This window comes from Lynx canadensis, chromosome A3, assembly GCF_007474595.2.
Source record: "Lynx canadensis isolate LIC74 chromosome A3, mLynCan4.pri.v2, whole genome shotgun sequence".
Classification (NCBI taxonomy): Eukaryota; Metazoa; Chordata; class Mammalia; order Carnivora; family Felidae; genus Lynx; species Lynx canadensis.
In genome coordinates this window covers 138,903,730-138,921,628 of record NC_044305.1, presented here as the reverse complement: position 1 = coordinate 138,921,628, position 17,899 = coordinate 138,903,730, and the positions used below count along the sequence as shown (strand labels likewise).

Here is a 17,899-nt window from a genome sequence, read left to right as displayed (position 1 = left end):
GGGCTCACCCGTTAAGAACAAGCAGAGCTGGCCATCGGAGATGCTGTGGTTTTCCCAGGACTCATGAGACAATCTTGGCCTCTTCCGTGATATTTTCCAGGCGGTTTGGACCCCCTCGTGAGGGGCCTTCTCTCGAGACCAGCCAAGCTGCAGGTACAGGACCAGCTGATGAACGAGGAGCTGACAGAGAGGCTGTTCGTGCTGGGGAGCTCGGGCATGCTGGACCTGGCGTCCATCAACCTGCAGCGGGGCCGGGACCACGGCCTGCCAGGTCTGCCCGCTCCCGGCTCCTCCCCGGGCTCCTCGTTGGGCTCCTCCCCGGGCTTCTCCCCTACTCTCCTTGGGCTCTTCCCTGGGCTCCTCCTTGGGCTCCTCCCCCGACTCTCCTTGGGCTCCTCCCTGGGCTCCTCCTTGGGCTCCTCCCCCGACTCTCCTTGGGCTCCTCCCCGGGCTCCTCCTTGGGCTCCTCCCCCGACTCTCCTTGGGCTCCTCCTTGGGCTCACCTCCTCAGACTCACTTCCCCGGGCTCCTCCCCGGACTCTCCTTGGGCTCTTCCCTGGGTTCTTCCTTGGGCTCACCTCCCCAGACTCACTTCCCCGGGCTCCTCCCCCGACTCTCCTTGGGCTCCTCCCCGGGCTCCTCCTTGGGCTCCTCCCCCGACTCTCCTTGGGCTCTTCCCTGGGCTCCTCCTTGGGCTCACCTCCTCAGACTCACTTCCCCGGGCTCCTCCCCGGACTCTCCTTGGGCTCCTCCCCCGACTGTCCTTGGGCTCTTCCCTGGGTTCCTCCTTGGGCTCCTCCCCCGACTCTCCTTGAGCTCCTCCCCGGGCTCCTCCTTGGGCTCCTCCCCCGACTCTCCTTGGGCTCTTCCCCGGGCTCCTCCTTGGGCTCCTCCCCCGACTCTCCTTGGGCTCTTCCCTGGGTTCCTCCTTGGGCTCACCTCCCCAGACTCACTTCCCCAGGCTCCTCCCCGGACTCTCCTTGGGCTCCTCCCCGGGCTCCTCCTTGGGCTCCTCCCCCGACTCTCCTTGGGCTCTTCCCTGGGTTCCTCCTTGGGCTCACCTCCCCAGACTCACTTCCCGGGCTCCTCCCCCGACTCTCCTTGGGCTCCTCCCCGGGCTCCTCCTTGGGCTCCTCCCCGGACTCTCCTTGGGCGCTTCCCTGGGCTCCTCCTTGGGCTCACCTCCTCAGACTCACTTCCCCGGGCTCCTCCCCCGACTCTCCTTGGGCTCCTCCCCCGACTCTCCTTGGGCTCCTCCCTGGGCTCCTCCTTGGGCTCCTCCCCCAACTCTCCTTGGGCTCTTCCCTGGGTTCTTCCTTGGGCTCACCTCCCCAGACTCACTTCCCCGGGCTCCTCCCCTGACTCTCCTTGGGCTCCTCCCCGGGCTCCTCCTTGGGCTCCTCCCCCGACTCTCCTTGGGCTCTTCCCTGGGCTCCTCCTTGGGCTCACCTCCTCAGACTCACTTCCCCGGGCTCCTCCCTGGACTCTCCTTGGGCTCCTCCCCCGACTCTCCTTGGGCTCTTCCCTGGGTTCCTCCTTGGGCTCCTCCCCCGACTCTCCTTGGGCTCCTCCCCGGGCTCCTCCTTGGGCTCCTCCCCCGACTCTCCTTGGGCTCTTCCCTGGGTTCCTCCTTGGGCTCCTCCCCGGGCTCCTCCTTGGGCTCCTCCCCCGACTCTCCTTGGGCTCTTCCCTGGGTTCCTCCTTGGGCTCACCTCCCCAGACTCACTTCCCCGGGCTCCTCCCCCGACTCTCCTTGGGCTCCTCCCCGGGCTCCTCCTTGGGCTCCTCCCCGGACTCTCCTTGGGCTCTTCCCTGGGTTCCTCCTTGGGCTCACCTCCCACCTGGGCCTGTCTTCTCAGAAGTAAATGCATCTCCAACCTTTGTCCAGTCTCTAAGAAATGGGCTTTCTAAGCACCCTCGTTCATCCACTGGGAGCTCATTCAGCTTGCTCAGAGGACAGGCCCGCAGGGCGTCCGGGGCCTCCCAGTGGGGCAGGAGCAGGGGGTTTAAAAAGAGGAAAAGGGAGATGGTCTGGCCTCCCAGCAGCCCACACGAGGCACAACTCCAGGGGAGTCAGAGGCGGCTGTCCTGCCCGCCCCTCCCTGTCACCGTCCCAATCAGCACACAGCCTTCTGCTGCCTCCAGGCCGTCTCACCCCAACAGTCTGATTCCTTGGCCACTGTGTGGGTGGGAACCCTCTTCCCGGGAGGCTCTTAGCTCCCCACCCCCACCTGCCGTGCCCACTCAGGCCCCATCACCCTTACCTGTCCTAACCCTTGCCGCCCCAGCCCTGAGACCCTCTGGGATGCTCTCCATGGCCTTTCCTCTAGGGCGCCCATAGTTGGGCTGTCTGGCCAGCCTCTGGTAGCCACCCGAGGCCCCTGCCGCCTGCCATCCAGTCTCTGTGTGTAGACACGCCTCCCCTGGTGCCTGGGGAGCCCCTCCGGGTCAGGGGCCACGCCTGACGTGTCCCCTCTCTGCATGTGTTGGGGACTCACAGACCGGCCGTGGGAAACCAGGCCTGCCTGCTCAGAGCCCCCCACACGTGTCCCCTCTTACCTCCCCCTCAAAGGCCCGGGAGGTGACTTATGATCACGGTAAAACGTGGCATCTGGGGTCTGGCATTATTGTGCCTCTCATTGGGTTTATGAACTAGCCCTTCAGGAAGGCCCCGACGTCAGTGCCGGAACCTTCCGGCACGTCGGGTAGTGGGCGGGTTCTCTGTAGCCAGGCGTCCTGGACTGGACCGGTGAGCCGTGGCTGCGGTGAGGCAGGCGGGGCGGACGCTACAGCCCCTCCCCCTGCAGGCTACAACGCGTGGAGGCGGTTCTGCGGCCTGCCCGCACTGGAGACCCGCGCCCACCTGCGCACGGCCACTGCCAACGCCAGCATCGCGGGCCGGATGATGGACCTGTATGGTCACCCGGACAACATCGACGTCTGGCTGGGCGGCTTGGCGGAGACCTTCCTCCCCCGGGCGCGCACGGGGCCGCTGTTCGCCTGCCTCATCGGGAGACAGATGAAGGCCCTGAGAGACGGAGACCGGTGGGTGCACCCGACCGGGCCCTCGTGCGGGAGGCGACCCCGGGTCACCCCAGACGGGGCTCATGCAGGCCAGCACCCTGTGAGCTGCTGCGGATGCGTCCCAACCGCCCGGCCTCACGTGTGAGCAGGTGTCGCGTGGAGAGCTCGTGTTTCTGGCGCCAGAAGCCCGCTGTGGGGTGTTCTCTGACAGGTCTGCCCAGTGGGGCAGATGGACGCTAACCCGGGCCTGAGGCCCAGGCCCGCGAAGGCGCCCTCTGAAGGCTCAGCCTCGGCCCGGGCCCCGCGAGGACCCTGAGGGTCCTGGTTCTGGGCCCGGCATGGCGGGTGTGAGAAGTCTGGAAGCATGCGGACCGCAACGGCCGCCCGGTCCCAGGCCCTCTCCTCTCGCGCAGGTTCTGGTGGGAGAGCAGCGGGGTGTTCACGGAGGCCCAGCGGCGCCAGCTGGCCAAGCATTCCCTGTCCCGGGTCATCTGTGACAACACGGGTCTCCCCAGCGTGCCCCCTGACGCCTTCCTGGTCGGAAGATTCCCGAGGGACTTTGAGTCGTGCGAGAACATTCCAGGCCTGAACCTGGACGCGTGGAGGGAGGTCCTTCCTCAAGGTGACGTAACGCCCTTCTTAACTTCTGTCGTGGCACATGCATTATTTGCAAGGACGGGGGAGGTGGGCGCCCCACACGTGAGCTGCACATGGGACCCTCGAGTCGGGGTGGGCAGGCGGACAGGTGAGCGCATGGGCCTCGGGGGCACAGGTGTCCGCTGGGCCTCAGTGGTGCCGTCTGCAGAGCTCTGCCCGGTGCCAAGAAGCTGCATGGCCCGCTGGGCTGTGGCAGAAATGTCTCTGGCTGGAAGGCGGGAGGTGAGGGGGGTGGGGGGAGTGAGGGGGTGAGGGAGTGAGGAGGAGGCAGGAGGTGAGAGCCCTGAGAGGCGCCAGGGGGCAGGAAGGCTGAGTAGGCCTCCCAGGGAGGGGTTGATGCAGGAGGAAGGTGCGGGCACAGCGTCCTGGATGCCATTGCTGTGTCTGGTGACCAGGGAGCAGCGTGTCGGGGGGCAGCAGAGCCTGGGGGTGGACCTGGCCCGGAGCCGGCGTCCTGAGGTGGGTGGGCTTGGCTCTGAAGCCAGTGCTCCTGGTTGTGCGCGGCTGGACCAACCCGCGGGGGACGTGAGGTCTGAGTGGCGGGCGGAGGCGGGGCGGAGCCGGCAGTGAGCGCTGAGGGCACCTGCCTTCCGTCCCTGTGCAGGTGACACGTGTGGCCTCCAGGGCGGAGTGGACAACGGGGACTGGGCGCTGTGCGGCGAGCCCGGGCAGCGCGTGCTGGTGTTTTCCTGCCACCACGGGTTTCGGCTGCACGGCCCGGAGCAGGTGGCCTGCTCCCCCCGGGGCGGGCGCTTCCAGCCCCCCGTGTGCAGAGGTCAGTGCTCCTTAGCCCCCGCTTCACCCCCAAATCTGTGCCCATCAGACCGGGAGTAAGCGCAAGTGTGGCTCCTGAAAAGGCGCCTCTGAGCGTAACGACCCTCCCAGGTGGCGGGGAAATAAAGCGTCTCCTGGGTGGGGGTGCCCTCGTGGACCGCTTTCTAGATGCGTCACGACCGTCACGTCGGCACGCAGGTATTAGGGACAAGTCAGTGACTCACAGGAGAAGGTTCTAGAGCCACATTCTCGAGTGAAACTTGAAGGAGAGAGGTGCTTCCTCTCGGAACGCCCTGGGACACACTTGTCACCCGGCTTGTGCGCCTGGGCATGTGGGCGCCCCCAGGTCACCTCCCATCCGTTCGTCCAGCCTGGCTGCTGGCAGCGATGCAGGGGGAGGGACGCGAGCGCAGGTGAGGGTCCCCGAGCGGCCCTGCGGAGGAGCGGGCAGAATGGCCGTCTGCAGCGGATGCCTGTGTGTGGGTCCCTGAGGCCGGGGACTCCTGGTGACCGCAGGCCCGCTGGCTGAGAAGTGACCCACAAACCGTGCGTGCACCCCACCGGGCCGCGGCAGCCGGGGAAGCGATGCCGGAGGCACGCAGGCTCCGCTCACCGGCCCACGACCTTGGCCACGACTGCCCCTGGGAGGAGCCTGGCGGCAGGCAGGGAGCCGCACGCGGGCTGCTTGTTAGGAGCTGCTGACGGCCCAGCGGGCACAGGGGTGCAGCCACGCACGAGTTTCAGTTCAGGAAGAGGAAAGCATTCTGGAGGTGGATGGAGGCCGCGCGAGCGAGCTTACGGCCACGGAAACGCTCAGCTAGAAGTGGTTCACGTTGCGGACGTTTTGCCTCGGTGACGAAGATGCGGTTCCGGTCTCAGAGGCCTGCGGTGTCTTGTCCCGAAGGGCTGCGGTGGCCACACAAGAGAGACTGACGGAGACCGTGAGCGCCAAGGCCGGGCTGCGGTGCGGTCCTGTGCACCTGCTTGGCGAGGGCCGGGGTCTGGGAGGGGTCAGGGTCCCCGGAGGGGCCCGGTGGCTGGCCCCAGAGTCGTGTCCAGGGAGAGCCCTGAGGAGCAGTCACCAGAACAGGAGCAACCAGGTGAGACCCCGCCGGCTCGGGGGAGCGTAGCGCCAGGCCCAGGGCTGGACCGGAAAACCCCCGTGCCCAGATGTGCACGAGCAGGACGTGAGTGGCGAGGCTGGAGGACACCCCGCGCCTCGTCCGACGCGGTCGCGGGGAAGCCAGAGCTTTGCCCTCGAGGTTCACAGGAACCCACGGTGCCGTGGGTTGCACCCTCTTTGCCTAAATACCTAGACGTTTTACATGTGGATTCAGGCGGATTTTAGCCCTCGTGACCCCAGAGCCCTATTCCTGACGTCCCGTCTCACACCCGTCGGGTGTTTCTTCTTCCTTAATCCGCCGTCTGCCCGGCGCATGCCTGGCTCGTGCTGACCACTAGCAGTGAACGTCACTCGGTTCTGAACCCCGGTGGGGTGAACCCGGCAGCCTTCGGGGGGCGTGGCCCGCCACGTGGACACAATTCCTGGCTCACGGTCCCCCCCCCCCCCCGGGGCGCCCAGAGCTCCCGAGTCTGGACCTACCTGCCCGGATGCCAAGACCCTGTCGGGCGGGGCGGCTCTGAGAAGCCTGCTCCCGGTCTAATGATCCTGCCCCCCGCTGGCCCGCGCCCCCGCTCACCCTGCCTGGGCCACCTCAGTAGCTTTGTCATCTGCCCCCAAACCAAGGGCTTCTGTGACTCCGCGTTTGCAGAGGCGACCTGACCGAGGGGGGTCATCCGTGTCTGTGGCTTCTCCGTTCCGGTTAGTCACAGGCACAGCGAAAGCACAGGCAGATGCCCAGCGTTAGCAACATAGCGAGTCCAGAGCCGGTGGGTTGGATCTTGGTGCATCCACACCGGGAACTCTCGTGCTGAATAAATCAGCAGTGTGTCCACTGACGTGAGATACTGTCCACAGATTCACCAGGTGAGATGCACATCACGGAGCAGCTGCACAGTGGGAACCCGCTTGGGGCGAGAGGAGCCTGTTTGTAAATACTTCCAGTGCGTTCGTGAAGACGACGACTCATTAATCTCGGTTTCAAACTTGGCACAGTGAGACCGGACGAGGAAGGAGAGGGTGTTAACCTTTTATTTACACGACCTGTGTTTTGTCCTCCTGCATTAACGATTAAGATATAATATCTTTAAACAAATTCTGGAAAACTCGACGCGGTGCAGCCAGTGGTATAAATGTGCTATTTCCGTACGTGGTGTTTTTCACCTGATCTGTGCCCTGCACTGTGAGTTCCTAAGTCAAGGAAAAACAGCCTTTGAACACAGTGCAGAGAGTGCTTTTCCTCGTGGGGTGAACAGATGTGAACGTCAGAGCCACCTGTGTCCTCGGTGAACCACGGCGGCCACGGCTGCAGGGAGGAAGGAAAGGCTTTCCTGAGGATGCGGTGCCCGGGTCAGACGAGACACGCACTCTCCTCGTCACTCAGCCCTACTTTTCCACCAGCCCGTCCACACGAAAGGCTGGTGGAAAAAGCGAACCTAGAAATTAACTGCAATGAGGCTCTTGTGAGGGCTTCGAAGTCGGGAATCAAAGTGGATAAAACGCGGGGTGTCTGTGGCCCTTTGCTCTGTTGTTGCCCAGAGGGTGTGTGATCCATGAATACAAACCGTGGCTCCTGTGCCTACTGGACGGGGAGCCCCGGGTCAGCACCCTGAGCTCGGGAGGGGGAGACGCACCTGGGCAGGTAACGGTCCAGGAATCTAGGACTAGGCAAAGCCTGACCAGTGTGGGTCTGTCCCACACGTTCCGTGGCGTCCCCGGGGCAGGGGGAGCAGAAGGTGCGGGTCCCCAACCTGGGCAAACATGTCCCTCCAGACGCACCGCAGCCCTGACCCCTGGCCCCTTGGATGTGCATAATTACACCCGTTTACACGTGGGAAGAGCCCAGCTGGGGGGAGCCCACACCCTCGACCTCCGTGTCAGGAACAACCCCGCCCCGCACGCCCACCACACGGCCTGGTCGTGCTGGGCAGCGTGGTCACAGAGTGGCCGACCGGCTCTTGAGCCGACCTCACAGGCCGACGAGAAGAGAGCAGGTGCCCCCACAGAGGCTCCCCCGAGAGGGACACGCCCCACAGGGCACCAGGGGTTCTCGTATTCTCTAGGCAGCAGTCTGGGGGGCCTGCGTTGCGCCCAGGGTGAGGACCGGAGCTGGGGAGGGGACGCCACAGGGAGCCGGGGGAGGAGGCGGCGCCTGACCTCCGCGTGCTTTGTGCAGACGTGAACGAGTGTGAAGACGTGGCACAGCCCCCCTGCCACCCGTCGGCCCGGTGCCGGAACACCAAGGGCAGCTTCCGGTGTGAGTGCACAGACCCGTACGTGCTGGGGGAGGACGGAACGACGTGCGTAGGTGAGTCCACCCTCCGCCTGCGTCCTGAGCGCGTCTGCAGTGCGCCTTCCAGAGGCCCGCAGGGTCATCCTCCTAGATGCGTGTCCCGTGACGTCCTGTGTGTGCTCCCTGTGCCGCGTCCGTGACTCTGGCTGGGAGCGGGGACCAGCCAGTTCCGACCCCAGCTTGGCTGCGGGAGAGACACGACACGCGTGAAGGGCGAGGTAGCGTGGGGGCACCGCCCCGTCCTCTCCGGCACTGGGGACACCTTCCTGTCCTCTCCAGTGTGGGGGCACCGTCCCTCCTCTCCCGGGAGCTTCCGCTGTGAGGCTGGCACCACGTTTCATTCTCAGTACGGAACAGAGAGGTCCAGTGACTTGCTGGGGGTCACACAGCCACTCGGTTGCAGATCCAGGTTCCTAACTTGGCTCCTCGCCCCCGTGAAGGAGAATCTGCAGGGACAGCTTTTGTTCGGGTGGGGGTGGGGGTGGGGCACCAGGCCGACGGAGCCCAACTGCAAACACGCCAGGGCAGCCGGAGACCCGAAGCCGGCCACACAGCGCGGGCTGTGGGGGAGGGGAAGCAGCCGGAGGGCGTGGTCAGGCTGGGGGATTCCTGCAGAAGCAGCGAGTGCGGGGGGCGGGAGGGGCCCCTCGCTCCAGACAGACTCCGGGCGGCACCCCTGTCCCCGAATGCATGCAGCAGGCACCGCCCGGGCGCCCACATGAGGCGCAGGGATGGCGGGGTGGCGGGACCCTCACGTCCCCGGCTCGGGAGGGGTCAGAGTCCTGTAGGGGAGCAAGGCACGAACCCACAGTCTCACAAGCCGCGTAGAGCCCGCCCTCGTGGTAAGTGCCACAAAGGGGCGCGTGACGTGCAGGTATGTCCGTGAGGACACTGGCCCGCCCAGGGGTTCGGGGAGCGTCTCTGTCACAGCGGGGCGCAGGCGGAGGTGAGGGGTGGAAAAGCACTGCGGTGCCAAGGCCCTGGGGCAAGACAGTGGGGATGATTGGGAGGAGGGGGGACAGGAGAGGCGGTGAGAGCAACGCGGAGCAGGCCCTTGTCCCCTTATGTCCCTGTGTCGGAGGGCGGGACGCCTCCTCACACCTGCGCCGCAGGAGACGGCTGCCGTGGGCCGGGCCGAGGTGGCGGCAGGACGTGGGTGTTGCGACCAGAGGTGGACGCGAGGGACGAGGGACAGGGATGTGCAGGGAGCCTAGGGCGCTCCGCAGGTGGGCGGTGCAGGGGCCCGGCCAGCTTTGGGACCAAGACGCCCACCCTGGCGCCCGTGTGTTCGCTGAGAGCGGCGGGCGCCCTCACGGTTTCCGGTCATGAGGGCCGACTGAGGGGCTGAGTGCGGGCGGGCGGGTCGAGGCCCCGTGGACGGTTCTGAGAAGCTGTGACTCGAAGGGCCCCCTGGACAGGAGCCAGTCCCGCCCCCACACGCCGCCCGTGCAGAGCGCTGGTCACACGTGCCGGGCCGACCGCGTGGGCCCGCCGGGGAGCCTCACCGGGCCCGGAAGCGGCAGGCGGGGCGTCAGCTGCTGGAGGGCGTCAGGGGCAGGTGCAGGGAAAATCCAGTCCCTGCGCTCTGGGGCCCCGGCACGCCGCTTTCAAGGCGAGGGGGGCCCCCCACGGGAGACACCCCCGTCACGCCACCCTGAGGGATCTCCGTCTCCGACAGCCACATCCACGAGCACCGCGGCAGGTCTTACTGTGGCGCGGGCACCGGGCCTAGGCCCTGCCCACGGGACGCGTCCCGCTGCTGTCGTGGCCGGATGTGTGTGCGTGCCCACGTGACCCGCTGTGGCTGCCTCCAGCACGCTAGGAGCTGTCTGCTCCGGACGCCCCCCCACAAGCCTCTCCGAACGATCCTGTCCCAGAGGGTGGGCTCTCAGGCGGGAGGACCGCACGTGCGCACGTGTTCGGCGAGGCGGGGGGCCTGGTGTCGGGAAAGACGGACTCTCACCTGGGTCACTCGGCGTTGTTACCCCGTCCTGGGTGGGTGGGGACAGAGTGCAGACGCCCGTCTACCAGAGGCTCCCCCCTCGCCTCCCCGTGGCGCGGCCCCCCGCTCCCTGCGCCACACCCACTGCCCACTGGTGTCCACGACCACGTACAGGTTGAGAGACCCCAGGTGCCACGGGAAAGCTGGGCCACCGGGCACGCTCACGTTGTGGGCAAAGGGCCCTTGTGTTGGTGTGTTTTGTGCACGATCGTTAATGGCCACAGGGGCGTGCAGGCTTTCCCCGCATCAGGGTAGGTGAGAGGAGACCCCGCGGCAGCCACACGGAGCCCAGTTGTGCTCAGCTAGCTCCGGGGTTGCTTGGCTCGGAGCCCTGGGACGGGGCCCTGTGCTCGCTTGCCTGGTGGCCCCGACATCCAACACACACGGGCTGGGCCGGACCGCAGACCTGTCACCCGTCCTGGGGGCTGAGTCGGGGATCCGGGTGTGGGCAGGGCCGTCCCCGGCGGGCCCGTGGGTGGCATCTCCTCCCGGGTCCTCACCTGGTTCCCTGTGCTGGCTGCGTCCTGATGTCCCTTCCTCACAGGACGCCCGTCAACGGGATTGGGGCCCGGCCTCACGACCTCGTTCGACCTCAGTTACCTCTTTAGGCCCATCTGCGTGCAGCCGCGCTGAGGCTGGGGACAGTGGCGAGGCCGGGTGGACATCAGGCAGGTGGGGTGGGGCCCCTCCCACACAGGAGCTGGCTCGACGCAGGGTGACAGGCCACAGACCGCGGTGGATGCGTCTGGGAAGTCCGTTCTTGGCCATTTTACAAAAATCAGTGGGATTGAAGAGTCACAGGTCCCATGTGTCTGCTTGGCCGGCACTGAGCCCAGCAGACCTGGGATGACCCACACGTAGGCACAGGACCTGCTCCCACACAGGAGCCGGCGGGGGACGGGCAGAGACGCCCGCGCCCTCTCTCCCCGTCAGGCTCGTCCTGGGCAGGTGGTGAGACCCGGGAGGCGACGGGTCTGGAGAGGCCACCTGTTCCCTCGCCGCTTCTGGGATGGGGAGGTGGAAGTCAGGCGTGGGCCGGGCACTTCCCGAGTCCCGTCACCGAGCCCTGCACATCCCCGGTGACTCCTTGCAGCCCCCTCCTCACCCCCGTCCAGCCACGGCCCCTTCCGGTCTGCACCCATCAACCCTGCTCAGTTTCTTTGCAGAATGAACAGCCAGCCCGTAGCTGGGGCGCCTGCTGTGTCGGGGCCCCATGGCTCCCCCTCGGGGCTCCGACCGTGGAACGGAGTTCAGCCTCCACCTGCTTCTGTGAGAAGGGGCGCCGAGGGCTCGAGCTCGTGGCGTCACATTGCACCTCCCCCCACCTGCCCGCTCGGCCCCTCTGTGAGCCCAGCACGAGCACGCGGGGTCCCCAGCACCTCTCCACGGGGCTCACGCGTCTCTGCCTGTCGGTCCTGGCGGGAGGGACTGTTTCCTGGAAAAGGGCAGGCGCCCCTGCGCTCTCCCCAGCTCTCCCTGCACCTCACATCAGGGGGAACCTGTCTGTGGAAGTGGCTGCTTCGGGCAGATTTGTGCCCCCAGGTGCACCACGCCGTCGCGAGCAGAGGCGGGCCCCCTCGGGACCAGGGTGGGCTCGGGCTCCCGGGCACACCGGCCGCACGCTTGGCAGGCCGGCTCGCTAACCCGCTCCTTCTCCTCAGACTCCGGGAGGCTCCCCAAGGCGTCCTGGGTCTCCGTGGCGCTGGGTGCCCTGCTCGTCGGCGGCCTGGCAGGCCTCACCTGGACGGTGGTTTGCAGGTGGTAAGTCCCCGCTCTTCCGCCGCAGGGAGGCCATTTCCTCCCCGCGGGCGAGGCTGCTGTGTTTCAGGGGCCAGGGTAGAGGGTCAGTGCCCCAAGCCCTTCCGTCCCCAGAGCCGTTCTGTACAAAGCATTAGACTTCCTGGTTCTTGACGACGCTTCAAACAAGGAAAGCGGGACAGTAGCCCTCACCCCCCGGAGTCAGGTGTCTGTGGGCGGAGACCCCGGGGATGGGGTTCTGGGAACGTTACAAGGTTGCAGGATGCCTCTCTCAGGAGCCGAGATTCGCCCCCCGCCCCTGGTTTCTCAGAGAACAAGGGTCCTGCCTGGACAAAAACCTGTCTTCAGCCACATCCGCCACTCCAGGGCCGACTCCTGGGAAGTTGGGAATTGGGAAGTTGGACTTTTACGCCGAACCTGGCAGCGTGGTGGGGCCTCAGAGGCAGATCTGGGCGTCTGTGCGGCGGGCGGGTCCGCGCCCCTGAGCCGCTCTCACTAGCAGCTCTCAGGAGTCAAGCTCAGACTCTTGCTGAAGTTTCTCACGTGCGTAAAATGCACGAAGCCGTCGCTCATGCCGTCTGGCCACCCCCTCCACACCCGCGTCTGCCGCACCTTGTCCACGACTGCCTCCCGCAGTCTGTCCCTCCTGCCGCTCGCCCTACGGCCCCCGGGGCCTCGCCCCACGGCCCCCGCGGCTCCCGCGTTGCTCTGCGTCTCTCCCGTCTTCCAGCAATGCGGTGACCTCCACGCGTCGGCGCCTCCGTGGCTCGCGCCACGTCCCGCCGCGTTCAGAGACGCCTGCCCCTGACCTGAAGAGGGACATCTCCCCGTGTTCCTACACGCTGCAGAAGCAGGTTTTAAACAGCCAAACCTCACAGCCACGGCAGACAGGTGTCACCGTTGTGAGGCCACTGCTGTGCTCCACGGGTGTCACCGACCAAGGCCAGCCACCGCCCTGCTTCTGTCCCGAGCAGCTGGAGGTGAAGCCCCCCTAGTGTGACGGCCCCCCTCCGCCCATCCCCCTGCCGAAACGCACCGGTAGACCCGGCGCCCGTATCCTTTAAGCTCCAAGACCACCTCCGCCTCGACTTCTGTCCCTGAAGAGTTCACTGTGTGTCTGGTAAGTGGTTTCTAAAGGACACGCTTTGCAGCAGATTCGTAACGTCCGACAGAACTAACGTTTGCCGCAGTTCAGACGATACCGCGAGGGATTCCTTCGGGTCACCGTGGACAGGAAGACCCAGACATCACGGGTCACGCGGGCCAGTAAATTTAGCTGTCACCTCGTCTAACTTCTCTGTCGGTCACCCGAGTCTTTGTTATAGGCTGACGGGCGTCCCCGGGGTCACACGCTGAAGACCCGACCTCCGGTGTCTCAGAACGTGACCGCGTGTGGAAGCGGGGTGGCTGTGGATGAAACTAGTTGAGACGAGGCCATGCTGCAGTGGATGGTCCCAACCCAGCAGGACTGCCGTCCTCACAGAAGGGGGATGGGGACAAGGACGCACACAGAGAGAGGCCGGGTGGAGACGAGGGCAGAGGGCACGTGGGCAGAGAGAGGCCGGGTGGAGACGAGGGCAGAGATCGGGGCGCCTACAAGCCAAGGGTCTCCAGCAAACCCCAGAAGCAGGAGAGCGGCTGGAGCGGATGGTCCCTCACCAGCCCTGCCGACATCATGACCTCGGGTGTCTACACTGCAGAACAGGGAGAGAACAGATTCCCATTGCCCAGTCCCCAGGCCGCGGCACGGTGTTGCTGAAGCCCCAGAAACTCGTATGATAGTGTCGGTCTGTCCGTTTCTGGAACGCGTCACTTGCCCAGGCTGGTCGGCCGTGGAGTAGCCGCGGGAACCCGGGGGCTGCGCGGGGCCGGGGCCTGTCCTCGGCCACCGCGCCCCTGCCTCCTCCTAGTTGACTCTGGCCCAACTGTGGTCGCACCCTCAGGGCTGTTCTGACTGGTCACGGACTGCTCACCGCCCCCCACCCCCCGCTTACCTGGTGGGGAGTCCCTGGAGTCGGGTTCACGGAGCGTCTCCAGGTGTAGGACGGCGGTGGCGGGAACCTGTTGTGAGAATCACTTGCTCTTAGAGGTGCGGACGCTGGGGTCAGTACCCCCGCAGCGAGCCGCTAAGTCAGCGGAGCAGCAGAAACCCGAGGGGCCGTCAGCAAACACCGCCAGACGGGCTGGGCGCCGCTCCCGACCTGCCGAGTGTCACGCGGCGAGCAGCTGACGTTCCGTAATTGAGCGCGGACGTGCGATTTTGTGTCTGCGAACATCGCCGTTAAGACACCGGCCCCGGTCACCGGGTTACGCCTGTAGCCCCCACACCAAGAAACTGAGAGCCGTCGGCCCCACGAACACCTTTCCCGGGAAGTCTGGGGGGAAGCATCCCCCGAGCCTGACGGCCGACTGCAGCCGGGAGAACACCTGAGATCACTCGGCCGAGCGGCTCGAGGCGGATGCTCACTTGCAAACAGGACGGCAGTTCACGCAGGAACCGGGCTCAGACCACGGCCGGGGCGGCCGTGTGGGCCAGGCAGCCACACCGAGCCACGAAGGGGTGCAGACCTGCCACGCCCAGAAGCGCCCTTTCCACTTGCGGGGTCCAGTCCCCTCCGCGCCCCGAAGGCCTTTCACCTTTTACCTGAAATTGCTTTGGTCGATAGCTTGAATTTTCCCCGTTTTCGATCCTCCCAGCGAGGGGGGGAGGCTTGGAAAGGGGGAGTTTGTCCTCTGGATTTGAACCCACACAGGGAACAGAGGGAGGGGGCTCAGCTCCTGGTGGGCAGCCCTCCTGGGACATCTGGTTAGCGGGCGCTCAGTGGGGGGAGAGGGAGAGTCCGGCTGTGCCCACACGGACGGCTCTGCGTGCACGATCCACAATCGCCTGGCACCGGGGCCCCTGCTTCCCGCCCAACCCCCGCCGCCAGGCTGGGTGGCCTCGCCTGGCGCCCTCCAGCATGCTGCGCGGTTGGAGCGAGTGTCGCGCGAGGCGGCTGGCCACACCCCTGGGACACCTGTCCTCCTGTCTTGGCCTCTGCTCCCCACGGAGCAAATTCAGTGACTTCCCAGAGGGTGTAGGCACGGGGCCTCCTTGCCTCCGCTCCAGCCGGGCGGGGGGGCCGAATCCGAGGCTCCCTCTCTGTCCCGCGCTCCCCTGGGCCCTCTGCAGTCCGGGCACAGGGGGCCCAGCGGGAACAAGTGCCCAGCCGGCTTCCCAGAGCTTTCCTTCCAGGAGACCAGACGCCTTCACCCACGCTACCCCAGGGAGGGTGGTCCCCCCAAGGCTTGTTGCTGTCGTGTCCTGAGTCCTGGAGACGTCATAAGTGACCGCGGGGATGACGGGCTCCCATGCGGCGGGCACAGCTGGCGGGTGGAGGACGTGTCCAAATGTCCTGCTGAGTCCTCACTGACTCACCGTCGGGACACCTTCCTCCTGGATGGCCAACACTCCCCACACTCTCGCTCAGGTCCTGGTGACCCACCCGCCACAGGAGGAGGCTGGGCTCGGAAAGCCGCGTTCACAGCCTCACGCTTCTGTCTCTCCACACAGCTGGCTCCCTGAGCTCCACACACCCACCTCCCGCCGCTCACCAGTCCCGTCTGTCCCCACGTCCCGGGAGCAGGACCCATGAGCCAGCTTCCCACTCGCTCCTTACAGAACACGTTGGAATCATAATTCCGTGACAAACGAAGAGGATGGAAAGGAAAACAGTCCACTCTAATGCTCTGTCCACAGAAAATTCTGTTTTTCTTTCCCTGAAAACCTGTTTGTGAAACTACTTGTTCGGAGAACATGAGGTCTGACGAAGGGAGTTGGTGTGGTGGCCTGTGTGCGGCCGTCGGGGGGTGTGAGTGTTCTGCACACGCATGCACACACGTGCACACGCATGTTCCCACTCTGAGCTGACCGCAGCGACCTTCTAACGAAAGGACCGTGTGAACCGAACCCACCACCGCCTTGTTCCTTGAGGCCCTCCCGGCTGCCCGCGTGCCCAGCGCCGTTAGGCAGAGATGGATTGTGGGACCGGAGCTCCAGTGGAAATGGCAGGATAAACACAGGATACAAACGGAAGGCTGGCGAACGGGGAGGCGGAACGCCCGGGGGCCCGGGGCAGGTGCCGGCAAGAGGGTGTCTCTGGGAGCGGGCCCGTTTCCGTGGGACGTGCGTTCGGACAGGGGGCTGTCCCACACCTGCAGCCACACATCCCAGAGAGAGGGGTCCAGAGAGCACGGCCCCTCCTGGCAAGTGGTGGCCACGTGCTGTGCTGTCCCAGATCCGTGGCGGACATGCCCACGCCCCTGGGGCACCCACCCGGCGGGAGAGCTGGGCCGCGGGCAGAGGCGGAGGTGGGGGGGGAGGGGAGGTTGAGGCACACAGCCCGTGAGACTCGTCTGCCCAGGTCTCTGGTCCTTCTGCCTCTCAGCCGCCACCGGTCCTTCCTTTCCCGGCGCCCCAGGCTGCAAACCGAGGTGGCTCGGCTGACGTCTTTCTTCATATCCACATAGACGCGCATCACTGGGACCGGCCCCTCCTCCTGGGGCCACCTCTGTGCCCGAGGGCCCAGTGCGTCCTGTGCTCACGTCCATTCATCCCGCGGCATTTCCTAGTTTCCCTGTGACCCCTGTGCCCCCAGCTGCTGGGGAGGGTGTTGTGTCCCACGCTGGGGACGCCCCTGCTTTGTGGGGTGGGGGGCCACGGCCAGGACTGGCCCCAGCAGGAGAGGCACACGCAGCACGTCAGAGACGGTCATGTTCAAACGCAGAGCGTCCTCAGTGAGCGTGAGAATTGTAACGTCAGTGGGAGTGGGGGTCTTGCCCGTAATCCCAGTTTTCCGCGTACAGATTGTGAGTTTCTGAACGCGTCTCTGCACAAATTTAAAGTGCCCTCAGATAGGGGTGGCAGCACCGGGCTCGGGTGTGGTGTCTGCAGCCGCAGGGCTGGCGCTGGCCCTGCTCCGTGGCCTCCTGACGTCCCTCGTCTGACCGAGGACAGTACAGGCCACGCCGTGCGAGAACGTTCTCGTCGCAGTAATGCCGCCCAGGCTCCTCCTCTGAGAGGTTGGGGTTGGGGGGGGGCTCCCCGGTGCTCCAACACTCCCTCCTGTCACGGTGGCAGCACGGTGTGTGGGGTGGGCCCTTGGGGTCCCTCTGAGGAATGACAGTCGTGACCAGCGTGTGCTTGTCCACAGGACACACGCAGGCCGCAAATCCTCACTGCGCATCGTGCAGACAGGAGGAGCCTCCCAGCCGGGTCCTGGAACATCCCCGGAAACGGGGGCGCAGCCTGGGGCCTGCACTCGGGGCGCGGGGCAGGTGGGTGCACACCGGGCGATCGTGGGTCCCCGCGTGGCAGGTGTTTCCATTCCGACCAGGAGGTGCTCCCCACAGCGCCCGGTCCTCCCCATTCTGCACCTGCCTGTGTGTTTTCTCCCACAAACCGCATTTACAGGAGAATGTGAACTAGTGGAATGTTAACCTACTTTTTAAAAAGCGTGGGCAAATTAGAACGGGTGAGCCAGAGTGGAAGCCGTGAAACGCTTTCGTTGTGCCAACTGAGGGCTGACGGCGGGCGTTCACCCCAGGTACTGGCTCAAGACGCCGCCAGCGAACAGGAACTGAAAGGAAACGCTGACTTCTACATGCACTTTTAAAAAATGTTCTAATGCTTGTTCATTTTTGAAAGAGAGAGAGAGACAGAGCGTGAGTGGGGGAGGGGCAGAGAGAGAGGGAGACACAGAATCGGAAGCAAGCGCCAGGCTCCGAGTTGTCAGCACAGAGCCCGACGCGGGACTTGAACCCACAGACCGCGAGATCATGACCTGAGCCCAAGTCGGACAGTTAACTGACTGAGCCCCCCAGGCGCCCCTAAATGTACTTTTTAAAAAAATGGAATAGTTGTAAGTAGCATCTAGACTTGTTTTTTACTGTTTTTACTCTGTACGTGTGACCTCAACAGATGCATTAAAAAGTCACTTCTAGGGGCGTCCGGCTGGTTCAGAAGAGTGTGCGAATCTTGATCTCGGGTCATGAGGTCGAGCCCCACATTGGGTGTAGAGATTGCATAAACATAAGTAAGACTTTTTAAAAACTCACTTCGCACCCCTGCACCTGTCAGACCTAGGCGGTCGGTGGGCCCTTGCAACAGCCCGCTGTCCTGTCCCTGGAGATGCTCCCTGCACACCTGCGCCCCTAATTAGCCCGGCCGAGACCCGAGGGCCGACGCGGGTCCCCCGTCTGTCCGTGTGCTCGGTGCGACTTGTCTCCCACA

General features: G+C 65.3%; 1 protein-coding gene across 1 annotated transcript in view; it reads left to right on the top strand.

The window, feature by feature from the left end:
- TPO (thyroid peroxidase) overlaps positions 1–17,258 on the top strand; it is a 44,751-nt gene extending 27,493 nt beyond the window's left edge. Inside the window, exons 9-15 of the mRNA XM_030311739.1 lie at positions 101–271; positions 2,808–3,045; positions 3,438–3,646; positions 4,286–4,456; positions 7,752–7,883; positions 11,532–11,631; positions 16,821–17,258. Of these exons, the coding sequence (XP_030167599.1) occupies positions 101–271; positions 2,808–3,045; positions 3,438–3,646; positions 4,286–4,456; positions 7,752–7,883; positions 11,532–11,631; positions 16,821–17,106 (1,307 nt within the window). The 3' untranslated portion in view covers positions 17,107–17,258. The remainder of the gene's footprint in view (positions 1–100; positions 272–2,807; positions 3,046–3,437; positions 3,647–4,285; positions 4,457–7,751; positions 7,884–11,531; positions 11,632–16,820) is intronic.
- Positions 17,259–17,899: the final 641 nt, after the last annotated feature.